This window comes from Lithobates pipiens, unplaced genomic scaffold (genome assembly GCF_037356315.1).
Source record: "Lithobates pipiens isolate NorthernLeopardFrog02 unplaced genomic scaffold, aLitPip1_a1.2 Scaffold_8, whole genome shotgun sequence".
Lineage (NCBI taxonomy): Eukaryota > Metazoa > Chordata > Amphibia > Anura > Ranidae > Lithobates > Lithobates pipiens.
In genome coordinates, this window is record NW_027507903.1 from 275,568,841 (window position 1) to 275,592,178 (window position 23,338).

At 43.1% G+C, this 23,338-nt stretch overlaps 1 protein-coding gene across 1 annotated transcript in view; it reads right to left on the minus strand.

Annotated features, from left to right (window-relative positions):
- Window positions 1-23,338, minus strand: part of LOC143962680 (dynein axonemal heavy chain 3-like) — a 2,426,925-nt gene that overhangs the window by 1,245,789 nt on the left and 1,157,798 nt on the right. Inside the window, exon 38 of the mRNA XM_077472045.1 lies at window positions 21,704-21,837. Coding sequence (XP_077328171.1) covers window positions 21,704-21,837 — 134 coding nt within the window. The remainder of the gene's footprint in view (window positions 1-21,703; window positions 21,838-23,338) is intronic.

Sequence of the window (23,338 nt, forward strand, 5' to 3'; positions counted from 1 at the left end):
AATAGGGAGGCCCACCAATCAGAGCCATGCCATGCCAACCAATAAGGCATCAGCCTGTAATGTTATACACAGACTAGATGGGAGGGAAGCACACACTTTATGGTAGAGCAGCCACCAGAATGAAACCTTGGTGGGAATAGTAACTATGGGAAATGTCTGCCTTGTACTTGTAACTAAATATGTTTGCCTTATGTCTTTTCTGTCCTACTGTTTGTAGATTAATATTTAAGAAATATACTCTGTATTCCTTCATGTAATCTATGATTTTTACCCTTTTTCTGTACAAATAGATACATTGCTGTGTATTAGTTTAGACCTGCTTACTACTTACCAATAAATTGTTGTTATTGTGTTAAAGCTTTCACTCATGGTCAAAGAACTCTCATTTAACCCAAATAATATCTGAGAGATATTAAATTTCAAATATAATAAACGCGTAACACCTTCTTAGATGCTTTGTCTATAGCTCTATTGATTTGACAGTATTTATAACCCTGATCTTTTAATCTATGTGTGATATTGTTACATTCCTTAGTGGAACTGCCCAAGGTAAAACAGTTTCTTCTGGCTCTAGTGTATTCCCCTAAAGGTATAGATCAAATGGTGTTTTTGGGATGGCAGCTAGAGGCTAGGAGAAGGGAGTAACAAGCACATTCCTTCCGAAAAGTCTGTATATTGACAGTGCCTGTAGCTTTATCACCCATGAGTGTAATATTCAGGAAGTCAATACTCCCTGATCTATTTTCACAGGAAAATTCCAACTTCCAAGTCATTACTGGTAACATAGGAAACAAAGGAATATAAATCTGTGTCTGTATTGTTTCAAACAAGTATTAGAACATCAATATACCTGCCTGTCAGGGCTGGCCTCCCAGCAGCTCTCTTCTCTGTGCTCAGGGTGCTCAGCTGTTGCACATTCTCCACTGTGTTCCTGTGAAATACTTTGCCTGGCTGATGTCTCTTCTGGTTCCTGATCCTGTTCTTCTGAATCCTGCTACACTGATCTCTGCTTTCCTGAATACTGACTACCCTCATTGGCTTCCAATCCTGGCTTATGTTTTGATTACATTTACTGATCTGTACCATTTTCCCCATTACATTAAAATGTGTGATTTTTACTGCATTTTCTGTCTCTGTCTGATTCATGGTTCCTGACACTACCATACCATTTGAAGTCCCCTGCATATGGATTAAGGTGGGAGAACAAAAATTGTTTCTCCCACCAACCCATATACAGCTTGGCTAATAACGGTGAAAATCTAGTGCCCACAGACACACCTCTGTATTGCAGATAACATACCTGAGCTGTAATGCAAAAGATGGAACCTCAGTGCATCCAAAGCCAAAGTATGGGGAATGCAAGAATAAAGGGACTTCACATCCAGAGTAGCCCTTAAATAAGCAGTTTGCCATTGGATGTTCTCAATATGAGCTAATACAAATAAAGATAAACGATATTGTTATATGTGAGGCTGACAACTGTGGAGCAGTAGTGGTTCTCACCACTGAGGACTATAGGACTGAAAACAGATGCTTCTCCAGTGTTCAAACAACAACTATAGCAATTAGATACATGACATTAGACAGGAGTATTGACCCTTAAATTTGTTGAATATCTGGTGGTGGATTATCCTGTTCTGGTTTTCCACCACTTACCTAATATTCATAGGGGCAATACCCCAATTAAAGGTCACTCCATAGTTGGGGGGCATGGGCTGTCTGCTAGAAAAGCTTGGTTGTCACCAGACTACCTGGATACATAAAAGATACTTAATCCGTATTAGTGCATATTGAGCACATCCAATGGCAAACTACTAATTTATGGGCTACTCTGGCGCAAAGTGCCTTTATTCTTACATTCCCCATACCTTGGTTTTGGAAGCCCTGGGACTCCATCTTTTGCATTATAGCTTCTATTTTCTAGAACTGAGAGAATATTTCATTATGTTTGTTGCTTTTCTATTAGAACACATTTTATTTGTTTTTGATCAGGTATATTATCTGCAGTGCAGAGGCGCATCTATTTTTTCACCATCATTGGCCAACCTCTAAATGGATTCATGGGAGGAACGTTTTTTGTTCTCCCACCCCCGTCCATATGCAGAGGACATCAAATGATATGGCAGGTATCTTGATGTGATACTTTGTTTTTCCTTTGTTTCTTATGTTAACAGTAATGACTTGAACTTGGAATTTTCCTTTGAAAGTAGATCAGGAAGTATTGACTTCCTGCATATTACACTCATGGGTGATAAAGCTATAGACACTGTAAATACACAGACCTTGCAGAAGGAATGTGCCAATAACTTTTCTGTCCTAGCCTCTAGTTGCCATCCCACACACACTTTTTGATATATACATGTAGGGGAAAACACTACAGCTAGAAGAAACTGTTATACTTTAGACAGTTTCACTGAGGAATGTATAGACTTCATAGAGTAAAGCCGCGTACACACGGGTGGACTGTATGGCCTACTTAGTCCGTCATACAATCCGACGGACAGTCCATCATACTTTCGAATGAACGGACTTGACCACACACGGATGCACAAACAGTCCGTCGAAAGCTTGCGCGATGACGTGTACAGCACGTACGACGGGACTAGAAATAGGAAGCCCAATACACAGCAATGCAACCTTTCGCCGCGTAAATCCTTTCTGAGCATGCGCCATTCTTAGTCCGTCAAACTAGCCTACTGACGAGCGGATTGTCCGCTGAAACCAAAGTATGACGGACAGAATTTTGAAAAATCCGAAATACTTAGTACGCCAGACTGCACGCTGAAAAAGTCCGCTGAAGCCCACACACGAGCGGACTGTCCGCTGAAATGTGTTTTGACGGACTAAGTAGGCCATACAGTCCGCCCGTGTGTACGCGGCCTTAAAGATAGGCATTAAAAAATTGGCATATCAATAGAGCTGTAGACGTAGCATCTAAGGATAGCATCTAAGGACAGGTCATTTCTCATAAAAAAAACAAAAGTAACAGCAAAATAGCCCATAATATACTGTATATTCAAATGTAAATACAATCAGATAAATCACATCATCTCTAAATATCTGCCTGTTCTGTCTGGTGATAAGGACCTTATACCTGTTATTTCCAATGGCTGCAGACTTTCCTGTCCTGTTTTCCTTATTTCAGTCTGGACAACATTGAAGTACTTGGCTTAGCACCACTGGTTCTTATTATTGCAGCTTAAAAACGTGCTGCTCTTGATAAACATGGTAAGATGCATAAAACCATAACTTCCATAACAGTCCACTGGTAATAATTATTTAATCTGTGATCAAATTAATTGTGGCACCAAGAAAGTTGTACAGTATCTCACAAAGTGAGTATGCCCCTCAAATATTTTATTATATCTTTTCATGTGACGACACTGAAGAAATGACACTTTGCTAAAATGTAAAGCAGTGAGTGTACAGCATGTATAACAGTGTAAATTTGCTGCCCCCTCAAAATAACTCAACACACAGCCAGTAATGTCTAAACCGCAAAAGTGAGTACACCCCTAAGTGAAAATGTCCACATTGAATCCAATTATCTATTTTCCTTCCCCGGTGTTATGTGACTCGTTAGTGTTACAAGGTCTCAGGTGTGAATGTGGAGCAGGTCTGTTAAATTTGGTTTTATCACTCTCACTTTCTCATACTGGTCATTGGAAGTTCAACATGGCACCTCATGGCAAAGAACTCTCTGAGGATCTAAAAAAAAGAATTGTTGCTGTACATAAAGATGGCCTAGGCTATAAGAAGGTTGCCAAGACTCTAAAACTGAGCTACAGCATGGTGGCCAAGACAATACAGCAGTTTAACAGGACAGGTTCCACACAGAACAGGGCTCACCAAGGTCTAACAAAAAAGTTAAGTGTTCAGCGTCATATCCAGAGGTTGTCTTTGGGAAATAGAAGTATGAGTGCTGCCATCATTGCTGCAGAGGTTGAAGAGGCGGGGTGGGGCGTCAGCCTGTTAGTGCTCAGACCGTATGCCACACACTGCATCAAATTGGTCTACATGGCTGTCGTCCCAGAATGAAGCCTATTTTAAAGATGATGCACAAGAAAGCCCTCAATCCGTTTGCTGAAGACAAGTAGACTAAGAACATAGATTACTGTAACCATGTGGTCTGGTAAGACCGAGATAAACGTATTTGGTTCAGATGGTGTCAAGCGTGTGTGGCGGTAACCAGGCAAGGAGTACAAAGAACAAAGAACCCCAAACACACCTCCAAGACAACCACTGCCTTGCTAAAGAAGCTGAGGGTGAAGGTGATGGACTGGCCAAGCATGTCTCCAGACCTAAACCCTATCGAGAATCTGTGGGGCATCCTCAAATGGAAGGTGGAGGAGCGCAAGGTCTCTAACATCCATCAGTTCCATGATGTCGTCATGGAGAAGTGTAGAGAACTCCAGTGGCAACTTGTAAAGCTCTGGTGAACTCCATGCCCAAGAGGGTTAGGGCACGGTTGGAAAATAATGGTGGCCACATAAAATATTGACACTTTGGGCCCAATTTAGACATTTTCAGTTAGGGGTGTACTATTTTGAGGGGACAGCAAATTTACACTGTTATACAAGCTGTACATTTACTACTTTACATTGTAGCAAACTGTAATCTCTTCAGTGTTGTCACATGAAAAGATATAATAAAATATTTACAAAAATGTGAGGGGTGTACTCACTTTTGTAAAATATTGTATATATGATTAAATGCACTTTGTGTGCACTGCAAAATGTAGGTTGTACCTCCAGATTCCCTTGTGTGATGATAGGAGAATACTATAATGGTGCTGCCCATAACAGTAATAAGAATCTGTCTAATGTCTCCAGACGTTTCAAAGACATACACTGGTAATATGAGCTCTTTTTTTTCAGTGGCATAGAGAGGGTTTAAAAAAATGTAAGTAATGTCCCCCACAGACTTTGAGAGAGAGGGGTGTGATGGATTTTCACTTTAGGTACCAGGATCCCTACTGGTTTTAATTCCAGATGGGATGTGAACCTTTTTCTGGGATAGTCTTGTAGGTATCTATCAGATAGGATAGTCTTGTAGGTATCTATAATTTCTAACTATTTTCTACTTAATGCTTGTAATTTCTAGGATTGATGGTTTCTTATTGGGATTGACATTGTAGCTCAATCTTCACTTTGTGTTATTTCACAATATGAGTATTATTATTATTTTTCTATATTCTACGGGGGTCAGCAACCTGTAGATCGTGATCTACCAGTAGATCATGGACAGGTGACTGGTAGATCACAGTCTGGACTTGCTGACCCACCATATCAGAGCCTTAAACAGAGTGCAATGCAGAGGGACTATTTGTAAAGTTGGATCTGTAGTAGGGAGTAAGAGCCGCATAAGCCAACTCAAACGCAGAGTTTTACCATCCCCCAACTTCATGTGTGAACGAGCACTAAGGGTGCTGCTGCTGAATCCAACAAAAGGCTCATTCACAAGTTCAGCAGGCACTGCTGCTCCCCTGAAAAAGTGATCCTAATTTTCTTTTTTGACAGGTGGTGAGGAGGCAATATGTTGCTTCCTCACCACCCGATTGAAACATCGCAGTGCAATGAAAGAGATTGCAATACGGTAGTACGGGAATTAGAGGTTTAAATCAGGTGTGAGGAGGCGATAATCTGCCCGGTGATCTTTGACTCCTCCCATGTTGTTTTAGTAATACTTTAGATTTTATATGAAAGAGAGCCCTATGACATCTTTGGTGACACAACTCCTGCAGTTTTTTGACATTTGAATCTGTTACTGATGTGTTTATTTAGGGGTTTATATTTCCTTTGTTCATGCCCAGACCCGCTTTCCTTGTCCATCAATTAGGTCTTGGTTTTAATTGCTTAATTGCTTAACTGGTATATTACACTTTGGAAGTTGCATGTCATGGTTATGCAATAGAGTTCGTCTGCTTACCTGTCTCCATGTGTTCATCTCTAGAGACCAGCCGCATTCATTATTACTGCCAGCTCCGTCCCATTTCTCTGGGGACTCCAAGGCCTGCAGGGGCTTCCTCAGTCAATGCACCATTCATTTTGAGCTCCAGCCTCAAAACTTTCTGTCTGATCGGGCAAAGGTAGCATATATATTTTTCCTCCTCTCCGATGAAGCTTTAGCCTGGGCTGCTCCCCTGTGGGAGAAAAATGATCTGGTGGTTTCCAGCCTGTCCAACTTCTTGAAGCTCTTTCATAATATCTTCGAGGAGCCAGCTCGGGTTTCTTCTGCGGCTAGTGCCCTTTTACGCCTTCGCCAAGAATCTTGTTCAGTGGGACAATATGCACTTCAGTTCCGTATCCTCACAGCTGAATTGAGCTGGAACAATGAGGCCCTGGTCACAACCTTTTTACTTGGCCTCTCTGACCGAGTGAAGGACGAATTAGCAGGAAGAGCTGAGCTGGACCAGACTAACCCCCGAAGAATATGCTAGACGCAGAACTTTGGGCTTGTGTCTTTATTGTGGGGGGAAAGGTCCTTTTCGTGACTCCTGCTCGCTTCATCCGGGAAACGCTCGGGTCTAATACATTTGGAAGGTGGAGTATTGGACCCAGAAACATCACCTTCTCATCTTCTTCTTCCGGTGTTCCTCCATGTAGGCACTTCTCCCCAATCAGTCCTAGCATATCTGGACTCCAGAGCTGCCGGCAATTTTATGGACTGGAGAACTGCTTCTTCTATGAAGCTTACTCTTTCTCCCCTCGCTACTCCACTGGTAGTCTCGGCAATTGATGGCACTGTGCTCCCAGGAGGCCCTATCCGTTTCCAGACGCTACCTATTAGGATGTCGGTAGGGATACTCCACCAGGAGTGGATCTCCTTCCTCATCCTACCTAAGGCCTCTACCCCCATTGTATTGGGCCTTCCTTGGCTACAGCTCCACTTGCCACATGTGGACTGGGTATCTGGGCAGATCCTGGTTTGGGGTTCTTTGTGTTTCTTATCCTGTCTTCTCAAGGTGACCCCCAAGGGGAAACTTCCCATTGCTACCACTTCCATATCGTCTGATCTTCCCACAGCATACAGCGATTTCTGGGATGTGTTCTGTAGGAAGTCTGCTGAGGTGCTTCCTCCCCACAGATCTTTTGACTGTGCTATTGACCTTGTCCCAGGAGCAACCCTGCCCAGGGGTCGTACCTATCCTCTGTCCATTCCAGAGACCCAGGCCATGTCTGAGTATGTCTCCAAGAATCTGGAGAGAAGTTTCATCCGGAAATCCTCATCGCCTGCAGAAGCAGGGTTCTTTTTCGTTGCCAAAAAGGATGGTACCCTCAGACCCTGCATCGACTATAGAGGTTTAAACGCAGTGACTATCAAAAACCGATACCCCTTACCTCTAATATCTGAGCTATTCGACAGGTTGAATGGGGCTTCCATTTTCACTAAATTGGTTCTCAGAGGTGCATACAATCTCATTCGAATACGGGAAGGTGACGAATGGAAGATCACGTTTAACACTAGGGACGGGCATTACGAATACCTGGTTGTACCTTTTGGTTTGTGTAATGCTCCAGCTGTGTTCCAGAACTTTTTCAATTAAATATTCAGGGATCTACTGTACCAATTTGTTGTCATCTATCTGGATGATATTCTCATCTTTTCCCAAAAATCTGCCTGCTCACAGAAACCATGTACGCACTGTACTATGCCAAGATGGAGAAATGTTCCTTTGAATGTTCCGAGGTCCTGTTTCTGGGATGTTTTGTTTCTAGTGCGGGTCTTCGCATGGATCCCGGAAAGGTCTCAGCCATTACCAACTGGCCCCTTCCCGCTAGCCTCAAGGCCACACAGCACTTTCTTGGCTTCACAAATTATTATAGGCAGTTCATAAGGAATTACTCTTCCATTGCTGCGCCTATTATCGCTTTGACCAAGAAGGGTGCGAATGCCAAAGACTGGCCTCCGGAGGCTGTCTCTGCGTTTCACGATCTGAAACAGGCCTTTGTCTCTGGACCTCTCTTGAGGAGACCAAATCTGGGGGACCCATTTTTTATTGAAGTAGACGCTTCTTCGATGGGGGTGGGAGCTGTGCTTCTTCAGTTCTTTGAGCAGAAACGTCAACCATGTGTGTTCTTCTCCAAAAAAAATTCTCAGGCAGAGAGAAATTATGCCATTGGTGATCGGGAACTTCTCGCAATTAAATTGGCGTTGGAGGACTGACGTCATCTCTTGGAAGGTTCCCCTCACTCCATAACGATCTTTACTGATCATAAGAATCTACAGTACCTACAGAACGCTAAACGTCTGAACCCCAGACAGGCCAGGTGGAGTCTCTTCTTTTCCCGTTTTAAATTCACGATTACATACAAACCTGGTTCCTGCAACGGTCGAGCTGATGTGCTCTCTAGGTCATTTGACACTTTGGACGAGGAGTCCAACCCTAATCTTGAGCCGATCATTCCTACCTCATGCATTGTTGCCCATTCTACCACCCTGGAATCAAAAATTCCTCCTGGCAAGACCTTTGTTCCCACGGAGCTAAGAGCTAAGATCCTTCGTTGGGGACATGATTCCAAGGTGGCAGGTCATGCTGGGTTCCTCCGATCCTTCCTGCTCATCATTCGTCACTACTGATGGCCTAATCTCCGCTCGGATGTTAAAGACTACGTTAAGGCTTGTCACGTCTGTGCTCAGTTTAAATCTTCCACTCAAGCCCCTGCTGGTCTTATCATGCCCTTGCCCATTTCTAAGGAGCCCTGGTCTCATATCGCCATGGATTTTATCACTGATCTTCCACTGTCAATAATACAGCCATTTGGATAGTAATCGATCGGTTCTCCACGATGGCTCATTTTGTTCCTCTTCCTGGCCTCCCTTCTGCCCCTGCCTTGGTTCCCATTTTTGTACGAGAGATTTTCTGCCTTCATGGTGTTCCTTCTCATGTCGTTTCGGACAGGGGTGTGCAGTTTACTTCTCGTTTTTGGAGAGCCTTTTGCAAATCCCTCGACATTACCTTGAATTTTACCTCTTCTTATCATCCTCAATCCAATTGCCAGACCGTACCTTGGTCTCTGCCCATCATGATGATTGTGCATCACTATTACCGTGGGCTGAGTTCTCCCACAATAATCATGTCAACACCAGTTCTCAGAAAACATCCTTTGTCACTGTTTATGGAAGACATCCTCAACTCCCTCTTCCTATGACTTGTTCTTCTGACATTCCAGCTTTGGCTACTGTTCAGGAAACATTCAATTCCATGTGGGCTGACGTTCATGATTCCCTCCAGAAAGCTGCCAACAAATTCAAGAGTTTTGCTGACCGACCAGGAACATCAAACTTTGGGTTCCTTCTCTCAAATTTGTCCCAAGATTCATTGGTCCGTACACCATAATTTCTAAACTGAATCCGGTTTGTTTCAAGCTCCAGATTCCCAAAAGCCTCAAAATCTCTAACTCCTTTCATGTTGCCCTTCTGAAGCCTTTAGTCCTCAATAAGTTCTCTCGTCCTCTCTCTACCGTAGCACCGGTCTCTGAGGATGATCAGGAGTACGAGGTTAGCCAAATTTTAGATTCCCGACTCTGTAGAGGCATTCTCCAGTACCTCGTGCACTGGAAAGGTTTTGATCCTGAGGAGAGGTTGTGGATTTCGGCTTCCGAGGTCTTTGCACCTCGTCTGTTCAGGAAGTTTCATTTGAAGTTCCCCTCTAAACCTGGTCCCAGGCGGGGAAGGGGGAGGCCTCGTAAGGGGGGGTACTGTCATGGTTATGCAATAGAGTTCGTCTGCTTACCTGTCTCCATGTGTTCATCTCTAGAGACCAGCCGACCCTCACCTGACTGCTTTTGTAATCCATCCTCTGGCATGGCTCCATCCTAGCTCCTATCAGAGGACTCTATATTAACCTGTGCATTGCAGGCCAACCCTGCTGATCAACCTTTGTGTGTTAGCTTCCTGTTACCTGCCGTGTGCTCTGCTGTTGTTCCGTTACCGACTTTGGCGTGTCCTTGACTATCCCTGTTTGCCTGTGATCCTGACCTTTTGGCGTGTCCCTGGCTATTCCTGTCTGCTTGTGGCCCCGACCTTGGCTTTGTCCCTCACCATCCCTATCCTCCTGTTGCCTACTGTGGGTGTGAGCTGGGGGACCCTGGGGGTCGCGACCTGGAGCCAGTTGCAGCCAAGTCCATCCTCACCACTAGAGGCTCTGGTGAACACCTGCTGGCTCTTAGACTCCGCGATCCAGGGAATCTTACGCTTTAACCCCGGTGGGATCCATCTTGGTGTTCTGGTGACCCTGCCTTCCTCACCTTGACCCCCGTCCGCAGCAGTCAGCCGTAGGGTCCACAACCTTGCGGTGCACTTCTGATCCCTACGATGTGCATCTGTCACCTGGCCTCAAGGTGACCTGACATTGCATCAGATGCAAACTGGCTTGTTTAGCCCAATTTAGGTTGGGAAAATTTTTATTTTAGGATAGCCAATTGGTTTGTTCAAAAATAAAATAATAACAGTACACCAGTAACCTCCTTCATCTGTTTTATTTAGATTTTTTTGCTTTCTCATAGTTTTATTATAGAACACCTCATAAGACTACCATAACATAGCATACATACTGGTTTTTAATGTTGATACTTTAACCACAACAGCCACAGTGGAAGACAGATCATTGTACCGGGTTGGCCCTGATACCATGTGATCGTTGTGACCAATCGCAGTGATCACATATCAATACTACACAATGGCTTTCATTCATAGCCATTCTTTTTGTACTGTTGTAATTTCTTTGATTGTTCACAGTGATAACATGGCACAGGGACCAATCACAGAGGGCCAGCACCATGAGATAGCTGTGGCTAATCACAGCTATCACAATGGTACACAATGTCACATGAATGGATGCCATTCGTAAAAATGATTGTTTAGCTCATATCTTCACTGTAATAAGTAACAATGGTCACAATATGTAGACAGTGAAGCATGGTGGAGGTTCTTTGCAAGTTTGGGGCTGCATTTCTGAAAATGGAGTTAGAGATCTGGTCAGAATGGTTTCTTCAGCATTGAGAAATACATGCAGATACTTATCCATCATGCCATACCATCAGGGAGGCAAGTGACTGGCCCCAAATTTATGCATCAGGACTACCCCAAACATACAGCCATTAAGAACTAAAGAGCCTTGAAAATATATCCATACCCCTTGAAATTTTCCACATGTTGTCATGTTACAACCAAAAACGTAAATCTATTATATTGGGATTTTATGTGATAAACCAACACAAAGTGGCACATAATTGTGAAGTGGAAGGAAAATTATAAATGGTTTTCAACATTTTTTACAAATAGATATCTGAAAAGTGTGGCCAGCATTAGTATTCATAGTGGAACCAATTGCCTTCAGAAGTCCCATAATTAGTAAATAGAGTCCACTTGTGTGTAATTTAATCTCAGTATAAATAAAGCTGTTCTGTGGAGCCCTCAGAGGTTTGTTAGCGAATCTTATTGAAGGCCAAGGAACACACCAGACAGGTCAGGGTTAAAGTTGTGGAGAAGTTTAAAGCAGCATTAGCTTATAAAAAAAATCCCAAGCTTTGAACATCTCATGGAGCACTGTTCAAGCCACCATCCAAAAATAGAAAGAGTGTGGCACAAACCTATCGAAACATGGCTGTCCACCTAAACTGACAGCCTCAAACACATGATGATTGGATTTTCCAATGGGAAATGTGTTCTGACAGGCTGTTGGCGGAAAATCTGACTAGTTGTAAGCTCCATCGGACAATTGTCGGAATTTCCGTGGACAAATGGATAGCAGGTTTTAAAATTTTCTGCACACAAATATCTGTTATCAGATTTTCTGAGCATGTGTACACAAGTCCATTGGACAAAAGTCTGAATTACAGACACGCATGTTCAGAAGCAAAGATGAGCCAGAAGGGATCGGTCTTGTAAATTAGCGTAGGTAATGGAGAATTAACGCGGCAAATTATGAAATCTCGAAATGCAGCGCCAAAATTCTCTTCTTTTTAATGGGATAATAATGAAGCTGCTTTGCTGATGGAACTGATGGAATTATTGCAAACACATTTCCAAAGGCTTTTTTTTTCTAGTGATATCAAGAATAATATTATTATGTTTTTTTTGTTTTTTTTTAATGGGGCAAGTTACCACAACACCATTATCCTGTAGTTTTTAAGATCAAAGATACAATTATGTTGGTGTCCCTTGTCAATTTTACATTGTATTTTTTCAAATGTAACTGCCTACTCCCAAACTGTCATTTGAAGTAAAACACATAGCCAAGTAATATTTTACACAATATTTTTATTGTCCATTAAAAAAAGAAAACAAATAAAATTAGACATGCTATCTGCCAATAGAACTTAACCAAAAAGTGCATTCTATGCATCCAAAAATATAGAGAATGTACCAAATCAAATCATTATTCAACCAAAAAATAAATTAAAAGCCTCATGCATGTGTCCTGCTTCTTATTATAGGGGTCAACAATGCCAAGAGTTGGCGAAAGCAGGGGTCCGTCATCTGGAGATAATTCCAAAAATCATCTGGATTATTCTCCTGGAGTTCTCGCAGTAATGGCATATGATATAATTGGTCCTGCTCCTCCTGTTCTTGAACTAAACTAAGGTCAAAGCACTAACTCCAAAGCCAATAATAAATAACATGTTATCTCCTCCGATTCCGCAACATGTCTGATTGATAAACGGCCGTTCAGAATCAAACTGAAAAGCACGAAATGAAAAGCGCAAACTGAAAAGAGCGAATCAACACTCACGAAACTTCTACTAACATGAAATTATCAGAAGAAGCCCAAAGGGTGGCACTAAAGAGCTGAAATTACATAGTACGTCAGTACATTCGTGTTTATTGGCCGACAATTCCTTGCCGTTTGTATGCAAGACAAAATCCAGGCACATGCCTTTGGAGAAAAGTCAGAGGTTTTGTCTGCCGAAAATCCAGTCATGTGTACGAGGCTTAAGAGGCCCATAGCAACTCTGGAGGAGCTGCAGAGATCCACTACTCAGGTGGCAGAATCTGTTCACAGGACAACTATTAGTCAAGCACTCCACAAATCTGGCCTTTATTAAAAGAGTGGCAAGACGAAAGCCATTGTTGAAAGAAATCCATAAGAAGTCCCATTTTCAGTTTGCGAGAAGCCATGTGGGGCACACAGCAAACATGTGGAAGAAGGTGCGCTGGTCAGCTGAGACCAAAATTTTACTTTTTGACCTATAAGCAAAACGCTATGTGTGGCGGAAAACTAACACTGCACATTACCCTTAACACACCATCCCCGCTGTGAAACATGATGGTGGCAGCATCATGTTGTGGGGATGCTGTTCTTCAGCAGGGGCAGGGAAGCTGGTCAGAGTGCTTTAGAAGATGAATGGAGCCAAATACTGGGCAATCTTAGAAAACCTGTTAAAGTCTGCAAAAGAGTTGAGACTAGGATGGAGGTGCACCTTCCAGCAGCCGGACAACTACCCTAAAAATGCAGCTAGAGCTACAATGATCAAAGACCAAAGGTTTAGATCAAAGTATATTTATGTGTTAGAATTGCCCAGTCAAAGTCCAGACTTAAATCCAATTGAGAATCTGTGGCAAGACTTGAAAATTGCTGTTTACAGACACTCTCCATCCAATCTGACAGAGTTTGAGCTATTTTGCAAAGGAGAATGGACAAAAATGGCACTCTCTAAATGTGCAAAGCTGGTAGGGACATACCCAAAAATACTTGCAGTTGTAATTGCAGCGAAAGGTGGCTCTACAAAGTATTGACTCAGGGTGGCGGAATACAAATGCAGCTACGCTTTTCAGATATTTATTTGTAAAAACATTTTAAAACCATTGATCATTTTCCTTCCACTTCGCAATTTTGTGCCACTTTGTGTTGGTCTAGCACATAAAATCCCAATAAAATAAGTTTTGTTTTTGGTTGTAACGTGACAAAATTTCAAGGGGCATGAATACTTTTTCAATGCACTGTATCTACAGCATATAGAAGAACAAATAGTCCTGGAAGTGCTGATTTAGCCCCCACAGAGCCCTGATCTCAACATCTTTGACTGTCTGGGATTCCATGAAGAGACAGAAGGATTTGAGTGAGCCTACATCCACAGAAAATCTGGGGTTAGTTCTCCTTCAAGAATTGTGTGCAAGTGTACCTAGAAGAATTGATGCTGTTTTGAAGGCAAAGGGTGGTCCCACTGAGTATTGATTTGATTTAGACTTGCCTTCTGTTCGATCACTTTGCATATTATAAATTGGTAAAAATAAACAATTAAAATATAAATTTTTTAAAGCATTCTTACTTTACAGCATTTCTTCACACTTGCCTAAAACCTTTGCACTGTACTGTATGCCCTAGTTTGTAGACACTATAACCTTCACACATACTAAATAATATACACCGATTTTTATTTTTTACCAAAGAAATGTAGCAGAACACATTTTGGCATAAATTTATGAAGAAAGAATATTTATTTGTAAAATGTTATAACAGAAGCAAAGAAAGCTCTGTCTAAAAAAAAAGATACAGATTTAATTTGGGTACAGTGTTGCATGACTTAACCTCCCTGGCACTATTCCCGAGTGTGGCGTGGGGTTACTTTTCATTACCATTAGCGGTAACCCCGAGCCACACTTGGGGTTGCATTGCAGAATCCTGGTACAAGTTACTTAGCTTGTCCCCAGGATCTTGCGATGACCCGCTGCTGTGTCCTCAGCCAGATCATCCGCCCAATGTATTAATGTTCTGGGCTGTTTTCCCTGCGAGCGTTGTGAAGCATGGGGGCAGAGCCCAACAGCAAATTAAAAAAGTACAAAAAACATAACACATAACACACTGTGTTTTACTGCATCAAATTATTTCACATTCGTTTTGTCCCTAATGCTTTGTCCAGTGCCCTGCCTGCACTTTTATAGTATATATATATATTGTTCTTTCTGCCTGGAAACATGAGAATGTCCATGGCATCCAAAAAGTGTCCCTTTACGTCAAAAGCAGTTTTAGACCTGCTAGAAAACATTGATAGTAGAAGACTTGCAGAATTGAGTGATAGCGATTCGTGGGGAAATTAATTTTATCATTATCACATTATTATTTTTTTATAATTATTTATAGTTATTTATTATATTATAATTCATAATTTCATGTTTCAAACTTTATCATGCCTGGAATCTCTACTAGTTTGGACAGATCCTGAGAATTAGGGATGAGCCGAATAGCCCCCGGTTCGGTTCGCACCAGAACCTGCGAACGGACCGAAAGTTTGCATAAACTTTAGAATGTCTATGGGACTCGAACGTTCGAAATCAAAAGTGCTAATTTTAAAGGCTAATATGCAGGTTATTGTCCTAAAAAGGGTTTGGGGACCGGGTCCTGCCCCAGGGGACATGTATCAATGCAAAAAAAGTTTTAAAAATGGCCATTTTTGGGGGAGCAGTGATTTTAATGATGCATAAAGTGAAAACAGTGAAATATTCTTTTAAATATCATACCTAGGGGGTGTCTATAGTATGCCTGTTAAGTTGCACGTGTTTTCCGTGCTTAGAACAGTCCCTGCACCAAATGACATTTTTAAAGGTATAAAAGTCTTTAAAACTGCTTGTGGCTTTAATGTAATGTCTGGTCCCAGCAATATGGATCAAAATCTGTGAGACAAACGGCATGGGTACCCCCCCAGTCCATTACCAGGCCCTTTGGGTCTTGTATGGATATTAAGGGGAACCCCGCACCCAAAATTAAAGAAAGGAAAGGCATGGGGCCCCCAGGCCCTACATACTCTGAACAGCAGTATACAGGTGGTGCAAACAAAACAGGGTCGGTAGGTTTGTTGTTAAAAAGAATGTTTTTAATTTTGAACTGGTACATTTTTAAAGTGTAGCTCCAGCCAAAAAAATCTATTTTTAAGCTATTTGGAAAACATAGGGAAGGGTTATCACTCCTGTAACATTTGTTTTGCTGTCTGTGCACCTCTTCAGAAGATTTCACCTGACTTTTTGTCCCAATGACAAATGCTTTTAGAAAATTTGGGGTATTTAGTGAAACAAACATCAGTGGAGAGGAGACACGTTTTTCCCATATCAACTCTTACAGGAGACAACTTCCCTTCCTAGGGGTAGATTTCATCTCACTTCCTGTTGTCTTCTTCTGTTTGGAAGTAGGAGTTGTTTGTAAGTTGGATGTTTGAAAGTAAGGACCGGCCCTATAGGCTCTGCAGAAATTTGGGCCTAAGGCATTGATGTTGCCACAACACTGTAAGCCCTCACAGTTACTCTTTGTGGGCGCTGGAACACACTGCTGTGAACTATTATATCAGGAAGCATGACAACACAGGACAAATCCAGCGCCTTGAGGCAATTCAGTTCACATTGTAGCGCTATACAAATTATTCATTCATTCAAGAATTGAAATGACATGCCATTGTTGAACAGTGGTAGAAAAATTGGGCCTTTGGTGGTGGTGGTGGTGCTGGTGACACAACACTAAGTCCTCACAGTTACTCTTGGTGGGCGCTGGAACAGGCCCTGCTGTGAAATATTATATCAAGAATTGTAATTACTTGCACCTGTTGAACAGAGGCAGAAAAATTGGGCCTTTGGTGGTGGTTGTGGTGTTGCCACAACACTGTAAGCCCTCACAGTTACTCTTTGTGAGCACAGGAATGAGCCCTGCTACAAAGTATTGCACCAAAAATTGTAATTACACGCCCCTGTTATACAGCGGCTGAAAAATTGGGCCTTAGGCACTGGTGCCACAACACTACAACCCCTCACAGATACTCTAGTTGGAGCGCAGGAATGAGCCCTGCTGCAAAGTATTACATCAAACATTGTAATTAAATGCCCCTGTTAAACAGGGGCTGAAAAATTGGGCCTTGGGCACTGGTGCCACAACACTGCAATCACTCGGATATTGTAGTTGAGCGCAGCAATGAACCCTCTTGCAAAATATTGCATCAAAAATTGTAATTGCACACTCCTGTTAAACGGGGCTGAAAAATTGGGCCTTAGCCACTGATGGTGGCACCCAGAACCAAAAATGTTCTTACAAGCTATCAGCAGCAGATAGTTACTCAGCATCAGCATAGGTAGTCTTGAAGGGATCTGACATTTCAAAAAAAAATATTTGTTTACATCAGCATCGGGTGCTTGGTAGCTGGTGGTGATCCAAGACTGATTCATTTTTATGAATGTCAGTCGATCAACCGAGTTGGTGGACAGAAGCATCCTGTGATCGGTTACAAAGCCTCCAACAGCACTGAATGTGCATTCCGAAAGAACCCTGGACGCAGGACAGGCCAGTAGCTCAATTGCATACTGTGCAAGCTCTGGCCAGTGATCCATCCTCAAGACCCAGTAACCCAAAAGATTTTCGGTGGGAAAGGTGTCCAAGTCTGGTCTTGCCCCTAGGTATTCCTGCACCCTGTAAATCAGACGCTGGCTATGGTTGCTGGAAATGATCATACCTTGGGGTTGATGACTAAAAAATTGTCTGAACGCATCGGTCAGACAGCCATCTTCTCCACCGCTCCTTCTGTAATTGACCGAAGCAGCAGAAACATGTTGTCCAGGACCAGGAATTTGTAACCTCCTAGTCTCTGGGAACATGTTGTGCAGACCTTTCTGCAAGGCCTCCCAAAGATGTTTCATCCTCTGCGACGGCAAGATAAGGTCCGCAATCTTAACCTTTTAATGTGGATCAAGGAGCCAGCCAGTAATGATCCCTCTCCTTGATCTGACGAATGCAAGGATCCTTCCGTAGGCTTTACAGGATCAGGGATGCCATGCAGTTTAGGTTAGCTGAGGCATTCGGCCCAGAGTCCTCTGGGTCACTAAGGATGACATGATCCGCAGCCACCTCCTCTCAGCCACGTACAAGTCCATGGGTTTCTTGGGACTGTAATTGATTCCTTAAAGACTGCTGCTGATGCTGAGTGCTAGGCTCCACCTCCATGCTAACAAAATCCTCTTCATCCTCTTCCTGTGTGATCGGCAGTCCAGCAGAAACGCTGTCTCAATAAAGGGTGCCTTGAAAGGTAAGGAAGTCCTCCTCTTCTTGACTCTGTTCTGCCTCAAGTGCCCTGTCCATTATACCGCGCAGCGTGTGCTCTAACAGGTGGACAAAAGGGACAGTGTCACTGATGCATGCACTGTCACTGCTCACCATCCTTGTGGCCTCCTCAAATGGTGACAGGACAGTGCATGCATCCCTGATCATGGCCCACTGGCATGGGAAAAAAACTAAGCTCTCCTGACCCTGTCCTGGTGCTATAGTCGCACAGGTACTCATTGATGGCCCCTTGCTGCGTGTGCAGCTGCTGCAGCATGGCCAATGTTGAGTTCCACCTGTCACATGTCACAGATTAAGCGGTTCTTGGGCAGGTTCAATTCCTTTTGGAGGTCAGCCAGCTGAGCACTGGCATTATATGACCGGTGGAAATGCACACAAACTTTCCTGGCCTGCCTAGGACATCTTGTAAGCCCGGGTAGCTGCCCAAGAACTGCTGCACCACCAAGTTAAGGACGTGAGCCAAACAGGACACATGGGTCAGTTGTCCCTGTCGGAGGGCAGAGAGGAGGTTGGTGCCATGGTCGCAAACCACCATTCCTGGCTTAAGCTGATGTGGCATCAACCACCTCTCAGCCTGCCCCTGCAGAGCTGGCAGAATCTCTGCCCCAGTGTGGCTCCCGTCCCCCAAACACACCAGCGCAAGCACCACATGGCATCTTTTTGCCTGCGTACTTGTGTAGCCCCTTGAACGCCTATGGAGCACCGCTGGTTCTGAGGACAAAGCACAGGAAGAGGCCATGGAGGAAGAAGAGGAGGGGGTGGAGGAGAGAGGTGTGTCAGAATCACCAGTAGTAGCATTTTGGAGGCGTGGTGGTGGAACAACCTCCAACACTACTGCGCCTTGTGCTGCATCCTTCCTAGCTGCCAGCAGAGTCACCCAATGCGCTGTGAAAGATAGGTAATATCCCTGTCCATGCCTGCTAAACCATGAGTCAGCAGTAATATGCACCTTACCACTGACCGCCCTGTGAGGCCAAGACATTGCCTTCCACATGCAGCTAGAGAGCCAGAATTGCCTTGTGGTGTTTGGGAACCTGCCACTGAGGAACCACACATTCCACAAACTCATGGAAGGGGGCAGAGTCTACCAGCTGAAAAGGCAGCAGTTGAAGTGCTAGTAATTTAGCCAAGCTAGCATTCAACCGCTGGGCATGTGGATGGCTGACAGTGAACTTCTTTCAGCGGTGCAGGAGCTGGGGCAAGGAAATTTGCCTGGTACAATCTGGCGTTGGTCTACCGATAGCAGATTGCCCGCACGTTTTCGGCTGTGACACACCTAATTCTACACCTCCATTCCTCTCAGTGCAGGATTCAGAGAGGACTGAAGGAATAGTGGGGTTGGAGATCCCAGCTGATGAGGAGCAAGGGAATGTCTGCTTTTTTCTTTGGTGTAGGTCTTTAAGGTACGTTCGCCAACGAACTGCATGGCAGGTCGACATATGACTGGTCAAGCATGTGATGCCTGAGCAGCTGATGTTTTGGCCATGCGAGATACGCTTGAGACATATGTTGCAAATAGCAGCTATGCGATCTGATGCGGATGGCTTGGTCATCCACTCTACTAAGTCTTCGACATGTTGCAGCTCAACATGGCCAGCTGCCGAATAAAAGGACAAGTGTGTCCCATGGCCATGTGCTGATGAGAATGCACAGTGTCCATGACCAGCACTGTTGCCTCTAGACACAGAGCCTGCTTGCCCTCTTTTATTTGCTCGTGACTGTCTGCCTCTCCTTGTTGGCCTTCCAGACATACTAATGGCCTGCAGGGACATGGAGCTGCACAAAGCTGGGATGTATATATTCTGATTATACTGCAGCTAGAAGAATCAACTGCCTGCCTGTAGTATTATTAGTATGAGAACACTGACAATTGTATTCAGGTAAAGCTTTAGGTGCACACTGTGCAAAGGACAATAAAAAAAAATACCGCAGCTCCCTGCCTGTATTTGTATGAGAACGCTGGCAATTGTATTCAGGTAAAGCTTTAGGTGCACACTGTGCAAAGGACACTAAAACAATACTGCAGCTCCCTGACTGTATTTAGAAAGTCTGGCTGGGAAGATCAGACAACTTCGGTCTGTGAGAGCAACAGCAGAGTGACGACATTGTTGCTATCTGCAGGGCATTAGAACTAACATCAGCTTCAAATATGAAGTGCTGTCACTGGCAGGACATCCAGGAAATGAGCTGTGTGCGCATAGGAGAATAATTATTGCCTGAGTGAAGCATTGGAAAACGGGGCCTGCCTTCTCTGATACATAGACCCTGGCTGGGTGATAAGCCACTGGCGACATCTGATCTCTTATAAGGGATCAGAGCAGCTGGTAAGCGGCAGTATTGTCATTGGTGGAAGATCCCTGTTCTTTCCTGTGGCACTTCTTCACGGGTTTTGTGTTCAACATCACAGTGGAGACTCTATGAAACATTGTCTAACTTTAAAAGTGGACTATTTAACTCTTCACACATAGAGAGTTTCTTTAGAGACAATATTTTGACCCTAATGGTTGCGGTTTATGTCTTTATCAAATTTGCATTTGTATGCACTTTTCCCTATTATGTATTTTTCATGTCACATGGGTTAGTATTACATGGTAATTGAATAAGGTTTATTCACATTTAATTTATTTATTAATTTATTTATATTACACTATATGAGTTAGATATTATATAGTCACTCACATATTGTAGCACAGCTTTTTGGAAAATCCCTGACTGTATTTGTATGAGGACACCAGCAATTGTATTCAGGTAAAGCTTTAGGTGCACACTGTGCAAAGGGCACTAAAACAAAATACTGCAGCTCCCTGCATGTATTTTTATGAGAACGCCAGTAATCGTGTTCAGGTAAAGCTTTAGGTGCACACTGTGCAAAAGACACAGTACACTAAGTGAAAATACTGCAACTCCCTGCCTGTCAGTATATTATGAAGAGAATAACAGGAACGGATATAGCTAAACTGAATACAGTGTTTAAATATATATACAACACACCTGGGGTGCATATTTATCCTCTACACAGTGTAACTTAAGCAAACTGAATCGCCTGCCTACTCTAGCTAACTCAAATTAATAGACGCTGTCTCTCTCTATGTCTTTAACCACCACTGCAACAGACTAAACAAGGCTGCCACGCCTAGTGTGGGGCATGTACTAAACCCCCTGAGACATAATTGGCCAAAGCCACCCTGGCTTTGGTCAATTATGGCTCTCCTTTTTTCTGCGCTGTGATTGGCCAAAGCATGCGGGTCATAGTGCATGCTTGGCCAATCAGCAGCCAGCAATGCACTGCAATGCCACAGTGAATTATGGGCCGTGGCGCGCCACTCGAATTTGGCTCGAACGGCCCATAATGTTCGGAATTCGGCTAATGACAGACGATGTTCGAGTTGAACATGGGTTTGACTCGAACTCAAAGCTTCTGAGAATTACAGGCCTACAACATAAAATGACAAATTTCTATGCAAAATAATGTACCACTTTGAGATTCAAAAATTTGACATAATCATACCACCAAGGAGGTTAATTGGCATTGAAAATGTGACAGCATTGACATCTAAAAACTGGCCTGGGCAGGAGGTGAAGTGTCTGATGTTGAGGCAGTTAAAATTAGTATAGTTTCCTAAACAATGTGTATTGTATAATAAAACATACATTTTAGTTTCTTACCTTATGTTTACCAGTAAACTTTCATAGATCTTCAGCATTGACACAGTAAAATGCATAGGAGAAGTCTTTATTACAAATTTACATCTTTTTTCAACAAAATCTAAGCACGCTGGAAGGAGCCATCTGCACACTGACTAAAGAGACACAACAAAAATGTTACAAAGAAGTTTCAATGAGAACTTATTTAATAATAAACATACAATATGAAATGCATACATTTGCTGTACAGTATATGTATGTCAAGCTCTTGCAAACTAAGATGTTACAAGATACAAATAATTAGAATAAGGCTGGGTTCACACTGCTGCGGGGGGAGATCCGGATGTGATTCGCACCGCAAATCACATCCGATCTCCGTAGCGATGCGAGTTCAGCCATACAGATAGTATGGCTGAATTCGCATCGCTCCCGCAGAAAACTCGCACGGGACCCTTTTTTTGGTCCGCAACAGAATCGGATCGCATGGGGGTTCACACCATGCGATCCGATTCCTGTGCAAGTCGGCAGATCGCACTGCGATATGCGGACGGATCTGGGGGTGTCATTAACATATCATTGACACTCCCAGCCGTCCGCATAGGGCAGTGTGAACTGCCGGCGGGAGTAATGCGATGCGGGAAAACGCCGCGGATTCGCGGCGTTCCCGCATCGCAGCGGTGTGAACCCGGCCTTAAGGAGAAGGTGCTGAAATAGAAAGAACAAGAGGTGAGGGACAAGAAGAAGAGGAGGAAAATAATAAAGAGAAATAGAATGAGAAGTAGGTTGGCATATGAGATGATAATGTGGTTACAAAATAGAACAGGGATAGCCTTATTAACTCAGAAGTGTAAAGTACCAATGCATGTTTATGATCTACTTTATGTGATGACTTTGTATTGCTACTGCTGTTATTTTATCTGCTGGATAGCTTACCACATTATAGTATTATTAGCTTCATCACCACATCTCACATGGAATTGCTTCATCAACTGTTTAACTTATAATTTGTCAGGGATTATACCTGTATCCTCCACCTTTTTATTAATTGCTTACAAATTAATTAATTAATTAATTAATAGTACAAAAATACTTATTTTTCCTTTTCAAATGGCACTATAAAATTACTAATTCACTCCCTTGTTATCTCTCACCTGGACTATTACAACTGTTTCTTCATTACCCTAGCTTTACTCAGAGTATCCCTCCTTCAGTCTGTCATGAATATTGCTGCCAGACTTATCCATGTTGTTACCAACAATTCAGAAGTGCCTCCCTTGGCCAGCCAAGCTGCATACTTGGATAATTGGTCTGGTTCTGTATTTTGAGACAGTTGTTAAGTATCATAGGTTGTTATGGTGCACCATACCAGACCCCTATTTTTTTTTTATCTGTCATCGGTTGTTATGGTGCACCACAACAACCAAAGACTGTGCAGCCACAAACATTCTAGCAATATATTGCATTGCTAGCATGTGAGCAGACAGCCCACAGAACAAATTTCAGCTGCCTTTCATTCTAGCAAACAAAGACGCTTGTGGACATCACAATGGGAAGTTTTCATTTAGTGGCAGTAGTAAAACTGCCACTAAATTAATGACTTCTGCCTGCAGCCAGGATTTTAACTTTGACGGGTAGGAAAATATCCTGCTTTTGCCT